Below are 21,893 nucleotides of genomic sequence, written 5' to 3' on the forward strand. Positions count from 1 at the left end.
TTCTAGAAATTGCTCGAAATGAACGGAATAGTCAGTCGAATAGTGTATTCAATATGTACGTAGAAGGTTTTATTTTTGTATTCAATATTTATTTAGGAAGTGAGTCAAAGTTTCATTTTAAATAAAATTGAGAAAGTAATGTATCGTATAAAAACAAAAATCTATTAATTTATTATTTTAAGAATTTGTGTTAAAAATAATGTTAACTTTTTATATAATTGATTTAAAATTAAAAAAAAAGTTATTTTTTGTTTTCTCAAATTATGCTTATAAAACACTTCCTTGAGAAGCAGGGTAGGTGTGTCTGGGAGAAAAAAAGGAGTGATTTATTTTCCATGTTAAGAACAAGCAAACATAAAGACTTTAGCCATGGGAGATAGCAGCAAGAATCCTTCTGGAACTTCAATTCTGGTACCATCAGTTCAAGAGTTGGCTAAACAGAATTTGTCTGCTGTTCCTCACAGATACATTCAACCTCACCATGAAGACATGCACCTCATCTCTCAACAAACTCATGGTCTTCAGATTCCAGTTATCGACATGCACAACTTGCTTTCTGCAGAATCTAAAACTTCAGAACTTCAAAAGCTTCATCTTGCTTGCAAACATTGGGGATTCTTCCAGGTCTCTTTCGTTTCTTTATCAGTCAAACTAATTCATAAAACTTTCTGCAGCTTTCTCTGCATTCCATACTTTTGACAACTGAAATCTACAATATGTAAGAGTTTTGTTATTTCCATATAGTAATGTCCACCGTTAGAAAACAGTTTTTGAAACCTATTTCTTTTTTTCTCGTATAACCCCTTGTTAAATTTAATGGAATTGGGGAAGTGATTGAACATTTGAAAATAAATTTTTTATTATTTATTTGAGTGGATTTAAAGATAAGTGAGGGTGAATTTAAAAGTAAATTTTGTTAATTATCACATTAATCAAATCCTACGTTAATTCTCATAAATTTTACTTTTTAAATTTACTTTCACTTGTTTCAAAATCCACGTCAAATAACATCCTAATGGATGAAAATCATCTCTTGCACTAGTGATCATTCATAATAATTAGCTATAATTATATTCTTTTATGTTCTTTTAATTCTTGTATTTAATTTAAAGTTACAGAAAATGAAGAATAATTTAACTTTCTTGTTTACTCTGCATATATAGATAATTTTGGTTTATTAATTATTGTAAATTTTTGAATTTGTTTAATTAGCTGGTAAATCATGGGGTTAGTCTTTCTTTGGTGGAGAAAGTAAAGGTGGAAATTCAAGAATTTTTCAACCTTCCAATGTCAGAGAAGAAAAAGTTTTGGCAGAGTTCAGAGCATATGGAAGGTTTTGGACAAGCATTTGTTGTGAGTGAAGATCAAGAACTTGATTGGGCTGACCTTTATTACATGACAACCCTCCCAAAACATTTAAGAATGCCTCATTTATTTCCAAAGCTCCCTCTTCCTTTCAGGTTCTTTCTCTCGTCAATTTTAACTTTAATTTAATTTTATAAAATTAATTTATAAACACTCGTTAATATATTATATATATATATATATATATATATATATATATATGGGAAATTTACTCTGGAGATCTTTTATAGAGACACTCTGGAAACTTACTCAGAAGAAATGAAAGATCTGGCCTTGAATATTATTGGTCATATGGGAAAAGCTTTGAAGATTGAAGAAAAGGAAATAAAGGAATTATTTGAAGATGGAATTCAACTGATGAGGATGAATTACTACCCTCCATGCCCTGAACCAGATAAGGTTATAGGACTTACCCCTCATTCAGATGGAATTGGACTTACTATTCTCCTGCAAGTCAATGAAGTAGAAGGGTTGCAGATAAGAAAAGATGGCTTGTGGGTTCCAGTTAAACCCTTGCCTAATGCATTCATTGTAAATGTCGGGGACATATTAGAGGTAATATTAATTATTTTATTTATTTCATTTCTTATCTTGGAACCTAATATTATAATATGTATATATAAATTTCTTTAAGGAGAATTAAAAATGTTTCAACTTTCTGCTCCTTTGTGCTTGTTTAAGGTCATGTTTATGGATTAAAAATATGTAATATTTCATTTATTTTAAAAACATTTTTAATTTCTTTGTTTTACCTACATTTCATTTATTATATCATAATATTATTGTTTCTCACTTTTTATTTTAATAAAATTATCTTGTTTTTAAATGTAGTATTAATTATCTCTTGAAACATGATTGAGAAAAACAACAACAAACATAATCTTTTAGATATTTTAGACTGAAATGTTAACATAACTTTTTTTATAGTTTGTTTTTACTTGGTATCAATTTTCAATATAGATAAAAACTAATTTTACACATATAAGAAACCTTCTCTATCTTTTATATATTATAAATTGATTTTATTTTTAGTTTGATCACTGGTAAATATTAAAGTATTTGATGGAGTAAACATTTAACCAGATCAATCATATAATTAAACTTCAATTAACCTTTTATAGCTAGTCCGAGTTCGTATTCTTTCTTGGATTCTTTTAAAATACAAAAATGAGCAAGTTCAATGATCATGAGATGCCAAACTCACTTGATTTGACACTGTTTTTGCACGTGATTGAGGGATAGATAATAACGAACGGAAACTACAAAAGCATCGAACATCGGGCAACAGTAAATGCAGAAAAAGAAAGACTCTCAATGGCAACATTCTACAGTCCAAAGGAAGATGGTGTGGTGGGTCCCGCATCAAGCTTGATCAGTGAAGAAACACCAGCACGATTCAGAAGCATTGGAGTGAAGGACTACTTCAAGGGCCTGTTTTCGAGAAAACTTGATGGAAAGTCCTACGTGGAAGTCATGAGAATATAGCATCACCATATGAAGGAAAATTAAAATTGGAGACCTTTTACTTTATTCTATCCTCGTGTTTTGCATGTCAATTATATCACTCATGTGTATTAAAGAGTTGGTAGAGAGCCTAATAATTGAACCTATATATACTAAGACTCTCCTAAACTCTTCTCAACTTCTTTTCATCAGTTTATGTAACTTATTAAAAATGAATTTAAATGAAGCTGTGGATCCCCTCTCCCCATAATCTGTGATGGTAGGTTAAATCTCTACTTCCTCTAAATATGTCTTTAATCTCTCACTATTGGAGCAGAATTTAGGAGGCTTGATCCCAAAATCAAATTTTATGAAAGGTTAATTTTTATATTATGGACGATTTTAACTCTTGTTAAATATATTTTCCACAATTATGAAAATCTTTCAAGAAAATAGTATTGGTAAATAATTATGGATGGTTTTTGTTTAACAACTGTTATTTGTGGAGGTTTTCAGAACCGTTACTATTAGCAGATATTTCCAAAAACAGCGTTACTTGTCGAGTGTTACTATTAATCATTTAGTTAATAGTGGTCAATGCTCGACGATAGCACCTCCCGACGACAGCACCTCCCAACAGCCTCTGATGATGATGACAGCCTGCTTAGACCATCAACGTATAAATATTCTCCAATTTATTTGTGTGTTAATATCAAGTGGGTCATTGTTTTAACAAGTTAAACACCGTGAGTGAAAATTTAATGAAATAACTTAACTGGTTCATTTTAACAAGTTTATGAACCGATTGAGACCAAAAAGAAAAACGATGATCCACTTAAAATTGACACTCAAATACGAGGAGTAAATGAGTTAAACCTAAAAATATTTTAATAAAAATATCAATTTTAATAAAATATTTATATAAATTTTAAAAATTAAAGTTAATTTCAATTTTAAGAATATCAAAATTATTTAATTTTAAAAAATTAAGATTGAATTGAGATAAAATAAAAATATAAAGAATAATACAATAACATTTAATATGATAATAACGGTAATTGTACGGTGAGTTTGATACCTAACAAATTTTAATTTTTTTAAATTTTAAAAACACAAAAAACAAAATAAAAAATTTTAATTTTTTAAAAGTTAAAAAACAAAATAAAAATAATTAAAAAATAAAAAAAATCATAACTTATTACGTTACTTTTTTAACCAGTGCAATATTAACCGAAGAAAAAACTTGATTACATTAAAAATTTTAAAATAAAAAATTAAAATAAATTAAGAGATCAATTTAAGATTTTTTACTAATAAAAATGATTCAACATTTTTTTAAGATGTAGTCAAAATTCTGGCGGTGAGCTAAAGGTTATATCTATAAACACATGGTCTATTTTCTATTTGCTTCTTACAAAAGATGATTTTTGAAAAAAATCTATAGAAATGTACGTAGTGCCATACGGATGAAATTTAAATGTTCTAAGTACATTCTCACCGAATTTTCTCAACTTTTATTAAATATTACGTCATCAACTTGTCGCTTGTGGTTCAGAGGTTCACACACGTAATGTTATTCAATATTATATATATATATATATATATAATGTATTTAATAAATATCGTACACAATAATGTGATATTGAATTAGAGAGTAACAACTCATGCAAAATCAATAATATTATACTTTCTAAACTTTAATTTTATGTACTACGTAACTTTAATATGCACTATAATATTAGTTTTTGAGATAATTACTATAAAATTTTGACAAATTTATAATAAATTATTTAATTTATTTTTTATTATCACAAGTAAACTAATAAAGTATTAATTTCTCAAATGCACCAATAGTATGTCTTTTTCTAATTTATATTATCAACTAATCATATATTATCATTGAAATAAATTTTTAAAACAATTATTTTGAAAAATCATTTTATCAAACAACTAATATTTTTCTACATTTTCCACATATTTTAGAAGGAGTACTAGACTAGATATTTTAGAACATTGTCTACATATTATAGTAATGATATTTGTAATGGAGAGTTATATCTATGAATATTTATTATTTATAAATTATAATAATAAATATTTTAATACTAATTTATATACGGTCGGAAGTAAGTATTATATTAGTTATAGGTCCAAATCTCAACTCAAAATATAAAAGGCAGGGTTTATAGTTGAAGCAGAGGATAAGACAGTGGAAGTGTGTAGTTTGTTTGAGGTATAGTGTATGGAAAAGTTGTCTAAGGAATCAGGAACTTCACTCTTGGTACCATCAGTTCAAGAGTTATCTAAAGAGAATGTATCTAATGTTCCAGAAAGATACTTTCAGCCTCAACATCAACAAGAAACGGTGTTCATCTCTCAAGAATCTGATGCCACCCTTCAGATTCCAGTAATTGACATTCAGAAATTGCTTTCTCAAGAATCTGCAAGTTCGGAATTGACTAGGCTTCACCTTGCTTGCAAAGAATGGGGATTCTTCCAGGTTACTTGAACATTCTCTTTTCATTCTTCAATTTATCTGAAACGCATGGATCTGATCTGACTGAATAATCTCAATCTGTTAATAAACTGGATTTGAATTTTAATATTGTTTTAGATTATAAACCATGGTGTGAGCTGTTCTTTGGTGGATGAAATAAAGTTGGAGATTAAGGAATTTTTCAAGCTTCCAATGTCAGAGAAGAAAAAGTATTGGCAGAGTTCAGAGACTATGGAGGGTTTTGGGCAATTATTTGTTGTGAGTGAAGATCAAAAACTTGATTGGAATGATATGTTCTATATGATCACCCTTCCTACCAAATCCAGAATGCCCCACTTATTTCCACAGCTCTCTCTCCCTTTCAGGTTCTACTTTTATATTTTCTCACACTTTTTGTGTATGCATTTTGTTTTTTGTAGTGATAATAGTATAAATTGTACATCTTCTGTGACGCCATTGATGCATTTTTTAACAGTACTATTTCTCTATTATAATTGAAACGATTTTGGCTTTAATTATATGTAATAGGGATCTTGGTTTTGTCATATTAATTGTAAGAAGACATTAATTAAGTTTCTAAACGTGTGCTCACTAAATTATCATGCATGTTTTTATCCACTCACATTTCCTCTATTAAACTGATATAAAAATAATAAAAATGTCTTAACATCCTCTAATTAGCCTAAATTACATTTTAAATAATAAATTAGTTTAAAATAAGTGATAAATATATATAACCACAAAAATAACAAATTACATAGGAATAAATTAGTTTAAAATTACATTGTAAGTTTTTTTTCTTGTTTATCATAACTATTAAAAACATACTTCTTGTTTTTGTCGTCAAGTTTCGTTCTAAGTCGACCTAATACATTCCATATGCTATACTTTCGAAATCTTTAAAATGCTTGACACTTGACTTTTTTTCACTTCATACTTTACGTGGTGTCATTCCATTCTACTTCGTGGACACTTGTTATATATATAACACATTGCAGAGCCTCCACCGAAAACTCCTTTAATATATTTTTCCCTTTAAGCATGTTTTAGACCATATCAAGAATAGTCCTATTCTTCCCTGCTCTTCACAATACTCCTTAAACTTTGTTAATATGAATTCACCTTCTCTTTTAGATTGTACTGTTTTAATTTTCTTGTCAGTTTCCTTTTCCACCATCAACTAAACATCTTAAACGCTCAGAGTGCTTCTAACTTCTCCTATAAAAAATACACTCAAGCTTTTCTAGAGAAATCATCTATAAATGAGATGATGCCTTTTATCACTAAATGAGCTAGGAGTAATGGGTCAACACAAGTCGGTGTGTACCCGTTCGAGTTACTTTTTTTCCCTGTATATGGCTGAGTTTGGAAACTTTGTTTTTGACTGTTTCCAAGCACTCATTCTTCATAAAATTTCTTTTTAAATTATATATTGGGTAATTTGAGTACTAGTTCTCTCCTTAAGAGCTCGACCAAACTTTTAAAGTTAAGGTGTACAAATCAGAAATGTCATATCATAGCTTTATCTTTCATGTCCAACTTCAAACACCTCTCTTGCAAGATTTTCAACTCAAGTTTATACATTCGGTTTCACTTCATTTTTACCCGGATTGAAAGATGACCATTCTTATCCTTCAAATATAGTACCTAGTCTCTTATTAAAATTGAGTTACCTTTTTCTGACTGACCTACACTTAAAATATTGTTCTTTAGTTCAGGAAGATAATAAACATTTCTACTTTCTCCAACTTGTCCATCCTTCTGCATATGCTAGATTGTTTCACGTCCTTTCACGACTACCTTGGAGTCATCTCTGAAATCGACCTCCATCTTGGTGAGTTCATCAAAGAGAGTTTCATCTCCACACATATGATTACTTGCTCCAGTATATAGATACCATATCGAGTTAGTAGCCATCTTTTTAGTATCCGATTTCAAACACGATACTACATTCGAGTTCACCAACTTTGTTTCTGAGCACTTCATCAACATTGTCGAGTTCTTTGACAACTCGACACTCAACAAAACCCCCATTTCTTCTTCATCTTCTTCTTTTGTAAGAAAGTTTCTCTCACTTTTCTTCTCAGCTTGTTTGTATAGTGTCATGTTTGTTACACTTCACTCATGACCTTTCCCTTGTCCTCGGCCACGCCAGTTTTACTGATCGGTTTGCTCTTCACTATCATCCTCAAAATTACCTTGGATACGTTCACCTCATCCTTGGTCTCCTCGTCCTCTACCTTTAGGACCTTGGCTTTGAGTATTACAAGTTTCATTTGAGTCAAAACGTGCTTGTAGTGCTTGGTCGAGAGGTTCAACCTGATAATCCCAACTCATTCTCCTTTGTTCGTGGGCTTCTAATGACCCAACAAATTCATCTACTGTGAAAACTTACAACTCCTTCAATTCTTTGATAGCGCACACGATACTTCTGAAATCTTTTGTGAGGGATCTCAAAATTTTTCCTACAACCTGGCTAAGTGGCACTTGTTCTCCATTCCTACCGAGTTGGTTGGCCGTTGTCTCCACCCAAGTTATGTACTTGGTTACCTGCTCTTTGAGTTCATCTATAGCAGTTCAAACTTCCCTCTAAGAGCTTGTATTCAGACTTGTCTAACACGATTGTCACCTTTATATGCAATCTCCAATATTTCTCAGGCTTCCTTTGCGGATGCGACATTCATTATTTTTTTGAATTGCAACATTGCATTATAGAGGAAAAACAATGTTGAGGCATTTTTTTACACGTGATTTCTTTAACGTGGTCATTTGTGTATCGTTTGATGTTTGTCCCCATTGGGTTCATTGTACCCGTCTTCCACCATATCCCAAATGTCATTGGATCTCAATAACGTCTTATAGGCACCAATTATCATAATTGGTTTCTTTGTCAGATGTGGCACACTCATTTCGTTGACAACCTTTGTCATCTCTTTCACAAAATACTCAAGCACTCACTATTTTCCTTAGAGTGTTTGACACTCTTTTCTTTCTTCTTTTTTTTCTCTCAGTACTCATATTAGAGCTATGATACCATTTTGTATAAAACTCGTATACACTTCCTAGAGACTAAACAAACTGTATACTAGCTAAAAATAATATAACTCTAATTGCTTCAATAGACACGGGTTTTATATATAGCCACAACAATAACAAATTACATAAAAATAAAAACAACTAAACTGAAAAACAAAAAAAAAATGTAGACCGTGTTCTACAAAATAAAAACCAACCATTGTTTGTCTAAAGCTGTTACAGTGAAATAAAACTAAATATAATAACTCAAATGTGGTGCAACTGATTCGCAATTCTAGAAAGTAAATAACCTAGTGTCTTTTGTAGAACATGAAGAAAAATAAAAATCAAGATTGTTTAAATGTGATGTAAGATTAAAAACATGATTCTAAATTGATTAATATTTTGCTGTTCTGAAATTTTGGAAATTAACATAAAAGAAGTAATTATTTATATATGTCAAATAAAAAAAATCTATGCTACGTGTTGGTCTTTGATATGCAGAGACACTCTGGAACTATACTCACAGAAAATGAAAGATCTGGCCATGATGATAATTGGACAAATGGGCAAAGCTTTGGAGATAGAAGAAAGGGAAATGAGAGAATTATTTGAAGATGGGATACAAATGATGAGGATGAACTATTACCCTCCTTTTCCTCAACCAGAAAAGGTCATTGGTTTAACAAATCATTCAGATGCAGTAGCTCTAACCATCCTCTTACAGCTCAATCAAGTAGAAGGGTTGCAGATAAGAAAAGATGGCATGTGGATTCCTGTTAAACCCTTACCTAATGCCTTTGTTGTCAACGTTGGTGACATAATGGAGGTAAATCCTTCATTCATATATATATATATATATATATATATATATATATATATATATATATATATATATATATATATATATATATATATATATATATATTAACATTATTACAAGGACTTTTGGCGGATGTTTAGCTTGATTTTCTTAATTTTTCAGTTTTAAATGTGTAAATTATTGCAAATAGTTTTTTTTAAGACTTTAATATTCACCTTTTCAAATGTTCAGAGTCTTATTAAGCCTACAAAACTAAAATGCAATTCGGTAATAAATTTTGGGTGATGTTTTAAGGGTATATGTTTTTGAATAAATTATATTTATAGTCTTTTATTTAATTATAAGATTTCTTAGTAGCTTTTTATATTTTGAAGAGTTACTTTTCTATTTTAAAATATTTGGTTATTTTAGTTTTTAAAAAGTAATGATTGTTTTCAATTTTTAACCATTCTTTTTTTTTGTTTGATTCTATATGCGAAAGCCATTGTATTCATCATATGCATGAAAATTACAAAGTTCGGAACCAAGAGTCAGAAACATGGAAAAAAGTAATCTCAATAAAAAAAATTATTTCATAATTATACAGAAGTTACTGTTTTTCTTTTTCTCTGGTCTATCCTACTGAGATTTAGTTTCAATTTTGCATTATGGCATAGATTATTACGAATGGAACATATCGGAGTATTGAGCATCGAGCAACAGTGAATTCTGTGAAGGAAAGACTTTCATTTGGAACATTCTATAGCCCTAGAGAAGATGCTGTCATAGGTCCTTCACCATGTTTGGTAACTGATCAAACACCACCACAGTTCAAGAGTATCAGAGTGGATCAGTATTTTAAGGACTTTTTTTCTCGAAAACTTGAAGGAAAGTCACACAGAGATAACATGAAAATAGAGCATCCTAATTGAACTTATTCAAATTACGAAAAAAAGATATATTCGCACCAGTTATAAGGGTTGTACGAACAATAGAGAAGTTAAAATACCATCATGGTTCTATCTAATGATAATCCAAATAAGTTTATGTAAGGAATGTTTGTATGCATAACATCATGTCATATATGTTCTTCACTCTATCTTCATGACTCACAACATCAATACCACTTAATGCATCAGTAACAGTGAGTTCAACGGTATGCATTCCATGAATTACTACCTCTACAGTTGAATTTGATGAAAATCCAAAAGCTCCTCTTCTCCTTTTGAACTCGATTATTCTAGCTTGAAGACCTCAGATTTGTGTTACATTTATGAATCACATCAATGAATAATTAGCAATAAGTCTTTATAAAATAGAGTAGCTCCTAATTCTTTTTAAAATAAAAATTAGAAGTGTACGTTGATGAAGAGAATACAAGAAAGAGAGGAAGATGCACCAAAAGAGGAAGATATGCACCAAAATCCCCATTTGAAAGAAGTTGGACTCGCCCAGCACAACGTTCTCACACCCAACAAAGCGGTGCTCAGCGACAACAATGCACCCAGCGTTGATGGCAAAGTTGCACCCACGTTTCTACCTTGCGTTACATATGTTTGTTCACACTTTTCACACTTTGTACAGATAGATGCACTGGTGCAACGAAAGGATATTGCCTCGGTTGTTTTTGGCTTATGACAGCGATTTTACAATCGAGGTATATTTATATGAAGTAAAAAGTTAAGACTTTTTGTCTCAGTTCAAAAACAGAGGTAAAAAGGTTAAATTTTTGCCTTGGTTCAAAAAACCCGAAGCAGTATAGCAATTAAAAAATAAAAAATTAAGTTTATTACCTCGCGATTCTAGTTTGAACCAAGATCATATACTCTTAAAATTAATTAATTAAAGGGCTTATTAAAATTAATCAAGACATAAATTAATTAATTCTAGTTTGCCTCAATTTTTACCAGAACCACGTCTAAGAGTTTATAGCCTCGGTTCTATAAAGAACCGCTGCCTAAACCCTCTCAAAAAAGTTCAATTATTTTATGTCTTGATTCTCTAAACAACCGAGGTAATAGAGGTTTGCAATAATTACAAAAATGTCACTGCACCAGTTTTAGGCATCGGTTCTTTTTGAACCAAGGCATATACGTTTGCGATAATTACAAAAATGTCATCGCGCCAGTTTAGACATTGATTCTTTTTGAACTGAGGCATATACGTTTGCGATAATTACAAAAATGTCACTGCACCATTTTTTGCTTCGGTTACAATTAAACCGATGTCAAATGCACGAGTTAAAATCATGTTTTTACTAGTGATGACCCTTATTACTTCATCCTTGTGTCAATCTTTGAGTAAATTTTCTGTTTGAGAGAACTCCAACTTGCTCATTTCATAAGTCACTTGGGTTGAGAGCTCCTAAAACTTCCTTTAGCCCCCTTCCCCTAGATAGGTTCCTATCTTCTAGTGCAATTCATCACATATTAGCTACCCTCAACCTTCCACCTTCTTCCAAACACACAAATCTTATCCGTAAACTCACTTTTGCATCCTTATTTCATTTACGTTGGAGATTCTCTTTATCTCCAACCTTTCCTTGCCTCTTATTTCAATTAAACCAAACACTACCTCACATCTAACTCTTAAGAGTCATTCCATTGTGTCTATACTCACGAATATGCCTTTGGAAGTCTCTTTTACAATTTTGCATCTAGATTCATTTGGAGCGCCTTCCATTAGGTAGTAGTTATAGCACTGGTTTGAGCACGTGTCAAAGATAAGTATAGAATCGTTGCCATAGAACTTGAAAATTAAATAATTATTTAAAATTTGGCAAGGGCTATGACTATGATTGTCATTGGAACTAATGTCATAGGTCCAATTTTATTTAAATTGTTTTTTAATGTAAAGGTTTATGACCTCTGTTAGATCCAGAAACAAGGCCATAAACATTTTTCTGCCTCGATTTTTATCACAATTATTGTCTAAAGTTTGCATTCTTTTTAAATGTGGTTTTTTTATGTGACATCCTATATCATAGAAATTAAGAAACAAACCTACATAATATATTAATTACATACATCACAATTACTGACCAAAATATATTTTTTAATAAAATAGAAAATTATATATAAACACATATAATTCACATAATCTCAATGTTTTCATATTCAATTTGTATTACGTAATGAAACAAACTATGAGTGTGGATATTACGTAATGAAACACATGTACATCATTATTTGTACAAACATTATTGATTCATGGAATAAGGTATTGAAAAATTAACTAAATACTTATCTAATTGTTCATTACAATATTGTTTTAACTATATTATTTTATTTGTAGATTTTTAATTATTCATCTTGAATGGAAGGTCTATACATGGAAGATTTAGAACCAAGTGGACTTCTTTTATTTTAAGTGTTAGTAATTTGTAGAAACTTGACTACAAATTTAGTATTGTATATGTAGGTTAATGTAATATTTGGATTGAATATATGGTTTTATGTAAATAATATATTAATATTATTGGACAATTTAATGTATGAAACGAATTCCATATATTGTTTGTTTGATTGAATTTTTTATTTTTAGGTAAATTTATTACATGAGATGGTAAAACAAGGAACATTTAAAAAAACACAACATTTCCATGGCGTGACATTATTTGTCATAGTATGTTTAATGTAAAACAACACATATAAAACTTTAAAAAAACAATATGATGTACATGACAATGTATCTATAGTAAGTAATTGTAAATGTATGTCATAGTAAGTAAATAACACGTATTATGACATATGAACGAATATCTATCATAATACATCAGAAATATTATGATAGGTGAACATAACTACGTCATAAAAGCTGATGATAGGTAAACAGAACTACGTCATAGTAAATTGGATATACTATGATTGATAATTGAAAGTATGTTATAATAGACCAGCTATATTATGACAAGTTACAAAAAGTACATCATAATAAATTGAACCTATTATGACGTACTTCTTCGTAACGTCATAAAATGTACTAACTTTTTATTACTGTCAAACCTCTGACGCTAAAACACTAGTCACAATATGTCCATTTTACATATCATAATATGTTTTTTCCACACTAGTTTTAGAAACTCATTTTTGTTCTAGTGCGGGTTAGAAAATATTTTGATACATATCTTTATATATATTTATTGGAAAAGGTAAAAAATTAAAATTAATTATTTACAAGTTTTAAAATATTTAGGAGTATATGAAAGAATTTACCCAGATTAGTTTTGCATAAGTTAATTTCAATTTATCAAGAAGATAATTTCATTTTTTTTCTTTATTTTATTGTAGGTATATTTATAAAATAGTTCATCCATTAACACTAAATATATACGAAAATTTAAAATTTTGTATGTAGAGGTTTCCTCTTCTAACTGTTTGAAGAATCTTTATCACTACTATTTTCTATTAACTCTTCGACAAACACAAAGAAATAATAAAGCAAAACAAAACCATTCTTTATTTGGAAGGAAACGAGCTCATGTTCATGTGTCTAACAGTGATTGAATAATCTTCTAGAGACCACTTTGGATGGAGTTGGCGGAAGGTAATTTTTGACCAATGATTTTAATGAGTCAAATCTATTATAGTGTGCAGTCATAAATATATTTTATGATTATCTTTCTAACATGAGTCTATTTGAGAAATAACTAAAATATATTAAAATTTAAACAATTTTTTATTTATTTATAAATTATATATATACAAAAAAAAATTAAGGAATCAAAATGTTTCACAATATTTAAGCTTCACAATATTTTGTAATATTTGAATAGATTGCAAAAATTATGAATTGCATCACAATATAAGATTAATTTTTAAAAATAAAGATCTGTCTTAAAAGGACTACATATTCACATCTCTTTGTGCGTATTTATCTTGCAACATTTTATGTAGACGTATAAAGGCATTCCCCTAATGTTTTATGTTTTAATATTATTATTAATTATTGCTGATATAAGAAAACACGTGTTTAAAATACTCTCTCTTACTTTATAAAGAATACGACACACGTCAAGTAAACGTTATCTGCGTCTTTAATTTGTTTTGGGTTCATTCAATTCTATCTTATCTTGAAATGCATTTACATTAATTGAAATATTATCAAACAAATATTAGGACACTTATTTTGTGTGAAGCTCTAAATCATTAAAGTTAAATTAGTTTTTACATTCTCTTATATATTCAACAACCATAAAGCATATATATTAAGTTAATTTTTCGTCATCATTTACAATTTTAATTTAACTATTATTATGATGCTAAAATTGTAATAGATGAAGACATGATTTATTCCGTGAATGATTTAATAAAAATATTTCACATGCACGTTATCAATTGGGAACTCTAAGGCATGGATAGATATTTCTCTTGTCATTGCATTATTTAATGAGTGTCTGGTTCGCACACTTCTCACAATTTAGAACGATTACAATTATTGAGTAGAGGTTGGTTCTGCCAAACTAAGATCATGGAAAAGTTCTCGAACGTATCAGGAAGTTCAGTTTTGGTACCATCAGTTCAAGAGTTGGCCAAACAAAATTTGGCTACTGTTCCACAAAGATACATTCAGCCTCAACATGAACAACAAATGCTGCATATTTCTCAACAACCTAATACTGCTACCCTTCAGATTCCAGTTATTGACATGCAGAGACTGCTTTCTCAAGAATATGGAAGTTCTGAATTGGATAAGCTTCACCTTGTTTGCAAGGAATGGGGATTCTTTCAGGTTTCTTCAATTTCCTCCTCCTTATTCTTTAATTTCATACTTGATAACTTTTTAACATGGTTAAGAAATGAACTTCCTGACTCGGAAGATGAAATTTGTATCGACTTATATATTATAAATTGATTTTATCTCAAAAAATAAAATTTGTATCGATTTATATATTATAAATTGATCGTATCTCTAAAACATATGAGACTTCCAATATATTATTTTGAGGTATAAATCTAGTTCTGATATCATATTAAGAAGTAGATTTTAAACCTGACTCAATCCCATCAAACCGATTTATAAGTTAAAGTTTACCTGTACTTATATACTATAAATTAGTCTTATATCTAACAAATATCAAACTTCCAACAAACATGATATTAAAATCATATTAAAAATATATATTTTATAAAATTATGAAGTAAATTTATTATGAACTCAGAAAACTAAATTCATTAGAATTTCAATATCGTTTTACAGCTGATAAACCATGGAATAAGCTCATCGATGGTGGAGAAAGTGAAATTGGAGATGGAAGATTTCTTCAACCTTCCAATGACGGAGAAGAAAATTTTTTGGCAAACTCCAGAACACATGGAGGGTTTCGGACAAGCATTTGTTTTCAGTGAAGATCAAAAGCTAGATTGGGGTGATATGTTCTACATGATCGCCCTTCCAAAGCACTCCAGAATGCCCCACTTATTTTCACAACTCCCTCTTCCTTTCAGGTTTTGTTTATTAGAAAAGTTGATCATTTTATAAGAAAAAAAATTATAATCTCTTTATTTTAAAAGTGATATTGTTTGTTTATTTAATTGAACTGTGTCTCATTATTGGTTAATGAAATCTTTGAAAAACTCATGTTTATTTCTTAAGTAATTGGTTTTTGCCATGATGCAGAGACACTCTAGAAGTTTACTCAGAAAAGATGAAGGATCTAACTATGGATATTGTTGGGCATTTGGCAAAAGCATTGGGGATAGAAGAAGTGGAAATAAGAGAGATATTTGAAAATGGGATACAAATGATGAGAATGAATTATTACCCTGCATGTCCTGAACCAGAAAAAGTGAATGGCCTAACCAATCATTCAGATCCAACAGCTCTCACCATCCTCTTACAACTAAATGAACAACAAGGATTGCAGATAAGAAAAGATGAAATCTGGGTTCCTGTTAAACCCTTGCCTAATGCCTTCATTGTTAATGTTGGGGACATCTTGGAGGTAACAAAATAGTAAACATATTTATGATGTTAACTTTAACTGTCTAGGGTTTTTCTTTCTTCATTTTCGAAAAGATTTAGAATCGAAAAAAAAAAATCCTAGTTTTTGTAAATGGCTTGAAACCCAGTTAAGTCCAGTTCATTTTTTGTAATTATTATATAAATTTATGTTTCTAGTTTGTAATATTAATTTTGGTCAAGACAAGAATAGAAAGTTCAAGTCCGATAAAAAAAACTCCATATAAAAGTAATGGTCCATACACATTTACAATGTTCATTTGCTATCAACACAGCAAACAGAAAACACCAACACAAGCAGTGATCACGACAACAATTTAACAACAGAAAGACTATATAAGTCAATCGAGATATATATATTAATAAGCATTGTCAAATTTACGTAGAATTACACAGTTCAAAGATGCAAGAAATAACTCTTATTTCAGTTATAGAATTGCTTAATGAATTGTTATTTGTAGTTATACGGAGAGTTCTCAAATAAGAGATGTTTGGAGTAACTTAGTCATTTTTACATGCATACATTTTGTAAATTGCATCTTCCTGATAACATGATATCTCGATTGTAGTTTTTATTTTAAGCCATGCAAACGAAAAGGTCGCATTCATTCTGTGGAAATGAAATCATGTGTCATTTTCTATGGCCAAATTTCAACAGCGACATTGACGTGTTATTTCTTGCACATTGAATGAAATTACTGTTATAGTCTATCAGATAGGAACTGAACATCACAGAAAATTTCGCTCATAATCATTGAAATGATTGTTTCTCTTTTTCTACATGTGGTCTATATATATCCTAATGAGATTTAGTTTCAATTTTGCATGTTTTGTATGGCATAGATTATTACGAATGGAACATATCGGAGTGTTGAGCATCGAGCAACAGTGAATTCAGAGAAGGAAAGACTTTCATTTGCAACATTCTATAGCCCTAGAGAAGATGCTGTCATAGGTCCTTCACCATGTTTGATAACTGAGCAAACACCACCACAGTTCAAGAGTATCAGAGTGGATCAGTATTTTAAGGACTTTTTTGCTCGAAAACTTGAAGGAAAGTCCAACAGAGATAACATGAAAATAGAGCATCCTAATTGAACTTGTTCAAATTACCAAAAGAATATGTTTTTCATCAGTGTTGTTTGTGCACAGTAGAAAAATTACATGTATAATAATGTGCACAGTGAATCATCCGTAAGATATTGAATGTGGTCCTATAGCACATGTAATGTAATTTGTCATCTATATCATAAATGTATGCTTGATGTCCAATCCAACTAAATTGCGCACGTTCTTTTCCCCACTTGATATTATGTATAGTATAAATAAAGTTATAGTTAAAAATATTCAATCTTGATTTTTAAGATAAGGTTTATGTAGAAAGATTCAATATATATATATAAATTTTTATACTAGTAAAATATTGTTTATTTTTAACTAAATTCTTACGGATTTGTTTACTAATTGAGGTATTTTATATGTATATAAACTTATATCCATTTTTTATTTAATCTAATGTAGGATTTTGTTTGTATCCAACAATTTGTTCTCACATATATATTTTAAATTGATTTTATTTTTGGTTATGTGAAGCTTCTAACCTATTCATCTTATAAATGATATGTTATGTGAAGGAAATTCTTAAAATTGTTAAAGTAGAACTTTGTCATCGATACGTGTGTGAATTGTTAATTTAAGGTCAAGAATCTTCCACTACCTCTATATCGTAACGTTTTATATTTTTATTCTTTTTTTATATTTTTTATGATCTTAACAGATGGATGTGAATTGTCAAAAATCATTCAATTAGTGACACCTAGAATTTAACATTCTGATTGGAGTGAATCGGTGAAGGAAGAAATTAATGCGTAAGCACGTGTTGATTAGGAGTTGAAATGCAAGCGCAAATCGTTGAACATTTGGTCGGTTTATTCTCTTAATTGAGTTTGCGATTTTGCTTACGGTTCTTTCGTCAAATAACTGGGGTGCACATAATTTAGTATCAAAAGCAGAGTCCCAATGAAAGCATACTGTACTGGAACAGTAGAAATTGAATTTGAAAAAGAAAAACAACACGATCGAGCAAGCAGCAACCGATTCATCTATCTTTGGTGGTTGGATTATTTTAATTCCAAAATCAAGCGGGCGGTTTGTAGAGATAAAATCAATTTTCACCAAATAATTTAAAGATAAAGTTCTATCCCATTGAATTAAATTTAATTATTTTAATGATAAAATCGAACATTGTATCATATTCTTGTGTTTGAGTCATCTAATACAGTTGTTCTTTTTGTAAGGTCTCATACTTTTGTTTTATAACATCTAGTACTATGCATTGTCTAACGTTTTGTGGTTTCTATTATTTCGTGTCTAATAGTTTGCATCTTGTCTCAACTATAGCCTCTAATCTCTTCGTGTCTTAATAAAACCGCATAATGTTTCATCTTCTCTACATTTGGCTAAGCTATGTATGTTGTATTTGGATAGAAAAAAAATACAATGACTTTGGTCCTCATCTAAATTCAGTAAATACTGAATCATCAAATTTACTTATACAGTAAGCAAGTAGTTACATAATCAAACGACAAAAGCATTTGCTAATATAAATAAATTATATGATCGAAAGTCTCTTAAAAAAATTAACATAGCATAGTAAATTATTAACTATTATCTGTTAAAATTATTAACTATTATCTGTTAAATCTACAATGACAGATAACTAGAAAATAAATAGAAATAAATTAAAAAAAATGAATAAAGTGCTCAAATAAAACAGAAAAGTGAGGTTGGATAGAAGGAATCATCTTAAACACAAGTTAAAGAGGATAGAATTTGTAAATTATAATAATATTTATAATTTACTAAAATTATTGACTCTAACAAGTCAGAACTAGACAATGATTTCCTCAAATTGCAAGTAAATGACACAGCATCCAAAGAAGTCATTGGATCGTCATGGAGATGCAACAAAAGTTATGGAGATATATGCGGTAATTATGGGAGTGTAGAAAGCAAAACCCATTTAATAGAAAAAGACTAAAATATTCTTTCTCATTACATCACACCACCAGAAGAAGAGAGAGAACACATGGAAAAAAGCTCGTTCCAAAAACTTTTTTCAAAATACATTTCATATATTCCAAAAAGCTTATTTCAAAAAACTCATTCCAAAAGATATTATACGTTTCTGAAAGCTTATTTGAAAATCTTGTTCTGGAATATTTGTTCCATATATTTGATGCATTCTAAAAATTTTGTTTTGGAAAATCTTATTGTGAAAAATTCATTCTAAAAATCATATTCTGAAAATTCTAGAAAGTTATTTCAAATAGATAATAGAAAAGGTTTTATGAAAATATGGCCATAAATACATATTACAAATAACGACAAAATATCTTAGATGAAAAAACTAGCATCCAGCCATTGGTTAAAAATATCTTAATTTACACCAAAAGTATCTACGTAGGTGCATTAAATGTGAAATTTATTGTCAATAATAGGTATTGAAAATTTAACCAAATAACAACGAAAAAATCTACTTTATTTCATTTAGTTATCAATTTTATTTACGTTCAATTCTATTGGATTTGTTTAATGTATTGTGTAGTCCATGAATATTATTGCATGTATTAATTAATCTTTAGAAACAGCTCAGTTCGTTTTGTGTAGTTGAAGAATATGGGTGAACAAATACTTAATAAAACCCTCATTTCTAAATTCGTTCCAAAGTTTTATATATTGTTTGAACTCAGTCCTACATGGATGTGCTGGATTGACTTTTCACCACTTCCTTCGTAAAATTTACGTTAATGGAAATGATGACATTAAACTAGTGATGTCAAAATGGATTATAACCCACGAGCCAACGTGATTTATCATGAAATTGAGTCGGGTTGGGTTTGAAAAAATTGTAATTTTTTTATGCGGACTAGTTTCAACCCGTCTCACTTAGAATCCGGCTCACCGGGTTGAGTCCGTGGTGAGCCGAGTTAGCTCATCAACCCACCTAATTTAATTTAATTATTTATTATTTTGTATTTCAATATTATTAGTTAGCATTTTTTTATTATATTGTAGATAGTGATAAAGAAGATGTTTCAAGAGAGAAAAATATTATAGATTTAGGTTTAATGTTTTGGTAGGTCCTATTTTCGTCCAGAATCTCAAATAGGTCCCTTCTTTTTCGGCGTCTCAATTGGGTCCTTATTTTGTGAAATTTTCATCAATTAAACCCTTACCGTTAAATTGGACCTAACGACGTTAACGTATACTTGATGTGGCATGGTGAACTATATTTTTAATTGACGTGGCTGAATGATGTGGATTTAGATTATTTTATAATTAAAAAAATCAGAGCCCCAGTCCACCCACCCTAGAGCTTCTTCTTTCACATGTTAGGCTTCTCTCCTAAAGTTCCACTAGCCACTTCTCCCTCTCCACCGATTCTGCCATTCATCTTTCATCTTCACACCGGAGCCATGATTTGAAACTTGGATTGGAGAGTTGATACTCCCTTGGGGAATATATTCTATTGGCAGATCTGAATTGTAAAAATTTATCTAATCCTGGTTTTTGGTCGCAGTTTACAAAGCAAACGGAGAGCATCTTTTGGAAAGCAGTGGTCATCCCATTTGTGGAACCGTCTAGATGATCCAATTTTTTTGAATCTTTTTCCTCGAATGGGATCGAAATGTTCCAGAGGAGTTTGTTTGTTTGGGATTTTGCTTTGCTTTGTCTGGGTATGATGATGTGGGGCACCTCTCTATTTTTCTTTTTTAAAACAAACTCCAGTTTTTGGATTTTTCTTATATTTTTTCTCTACTCCTTTTCTTTTGTCTTCTTTCCTTTTTTTTTTGCAATGCCTTCTTCTATTATTTAACGAGCTTTGACCCAAACAAACAAAAATACAGTGTGGTTAATTGACAAGGTTGGATTGATGATTGATGATGATGATTGCGAAGCATCTATTCTATTCTGTTTGAACACTGTGCAGTAAGAAATTTTATGACAGTCTTTTGTTTTTCCCTGATACATCTCCAACCCACCCAATCCTAACTCATTATATAGAGCACCAAAACCTCACGCGTCAAATAGAACCCTAAATCCCCAAATTGATATCCCAATTTGTGAAATTGATTGAACTTTGCACGAACCCTAATGTTAGAACCAACTTCTCCCACCAACCCTCGCGCTTCCAATCGAACAACAACGATTTTTTTTCTCACGAACCCTAATATGAAGCCCCAATCTTATTCCCCAAATCTGATTTTGAATTGGCAATCGAAAGAGAGAGGGGCTGCTGCACTTAATTTACATCCTTTTGACCACTTTGCCCTTATTTATATTTTGTTTCCCCTCGTTGCAGTCCATTTATTAATTCACAAATTCAAAAAATACACTTCACACACATTTTTAACGCCACGTCATTTAAAAACACACTGTGAGCATGCCATGTAACACCCTCCTTAACGGTGTCTTCTCAATTTGACAGAAAGCCTCTATTTGATTCAATTTTACAAAAATAAGGACTTAATTGAGACGCGGAAAAATAAAGGGACCTATTTAAGATTATGGACGAAAATAGGGACCTACCAAAACATTAAACTAGATTTATTTATTTAAGACTCTAATATTATAAATGGACAAGTGAGACAAAAATTAACAATATTAAAAACTTATTTGTTAGCCTTTTTGTACATGTTTTTGGATTACGCTTGAATTGTATGATACTTATTTTTTATTTAGAATTGTCTTTGGAGTTTAACATCGTTTTAGAGTAACATTTATTTAGATTTGAATTAAAAAAATTAA

General features: G+C 30.1%; 3 protein-coding genes across 4 annotated transcripts; all 3 read left to right on the forward strand.

Moving 5' to 3' along the window:
• Positions 1-282: 282 nt before the first annotated feature.
• LOC108334481 (protein SRG1) lies at positions 283-3,099 on the forward strand. 2 transcript variants are annotated; one of them, XM_017570347.2, is made up of 4 exons: positions 283-624; positions 1,213-1,460; positions 1,596-1,920; positions 2,608-3,099. In XM_017570347.2, the coding sequence occupies exons 1-4, from the start codon at positions 370-372 to the stop codon at positions 2,848-2,850; spliced, it is 1,071 nt and encodes a 356-aa protein (XP_017425836.2). In that variant the 5' UTR covers positions 283-369; the 3' UTR covers positions 2,851-3,099. The 2 variants fall into 2 exon arrangements, with proteins under 2 accessions (XP_017425836.2, XP_017425837.2); XM_017570348.2 differs by having other exon boundaries at positions 2,602-2,733.
• A 1,846-nt stretch (positions 3,100-4,945) lies between these two features.
• LOC108334479 (protein SRG1-like) lies at positions 4,946-10,493 on the forward strand. The gene is made up of 4 exons (XM_017570344.2): positions 4,946-5,308; positions 5,423-5,670; positions 8,825-9,149; positions 9,800-10,493. Exons 1-4 carry the CDS (start codon positions 5,051-5,053, stop codon positions 10,052-10,054), a joined length of 1,086 nt encoding a protein of 361 aa, XP_017425833.1. The 5' UTR covers positions 4,946-5,050; the 3' UTR covers positions 10,055-10,493.
• Positions 10,494-14,513: 4,020 nt separating this feature from the next.
• Positions 14,514-17,381, forward strand: LOC108334478 (protein SRG1). Its single transcript, XM_017570343.2, has 4 exons — positions 14,514-14,852; positions 15,321-15,568; positions 15,741-16,065; positions 16,926-17,381. The coding sequence occupies exons 1-4, from the start codon at positions 14,592-14,594 to the stop codon at positions 17,178-17,180; spliced, it is 1,089 nt and encodes a 362-aa protein (XP_017425832.1). The 5' UTR covers positions 14,514-14,591; the 3' UTR covers positions 17,181-17,381.
• The last annotated feature ends 4,512 nt before the right edge of the window (positions 17,382-21,893 follow it).

The sequence above is a fragment of the Vigna angularis genome, chromosome 11, assembly GCF_016808095.1.
Source record: "Vigna angularis cultivar LongXiaoDou No.4 chromosome 11, ASM1680809v1, whole genome shotgun sequence".
Lineage (NCBI taxonomy): Eukaryota > Viridiplantae > Streptophyta > Magnoliopsida > Fabales > Fabaceae > Vigna > Vigna angularis.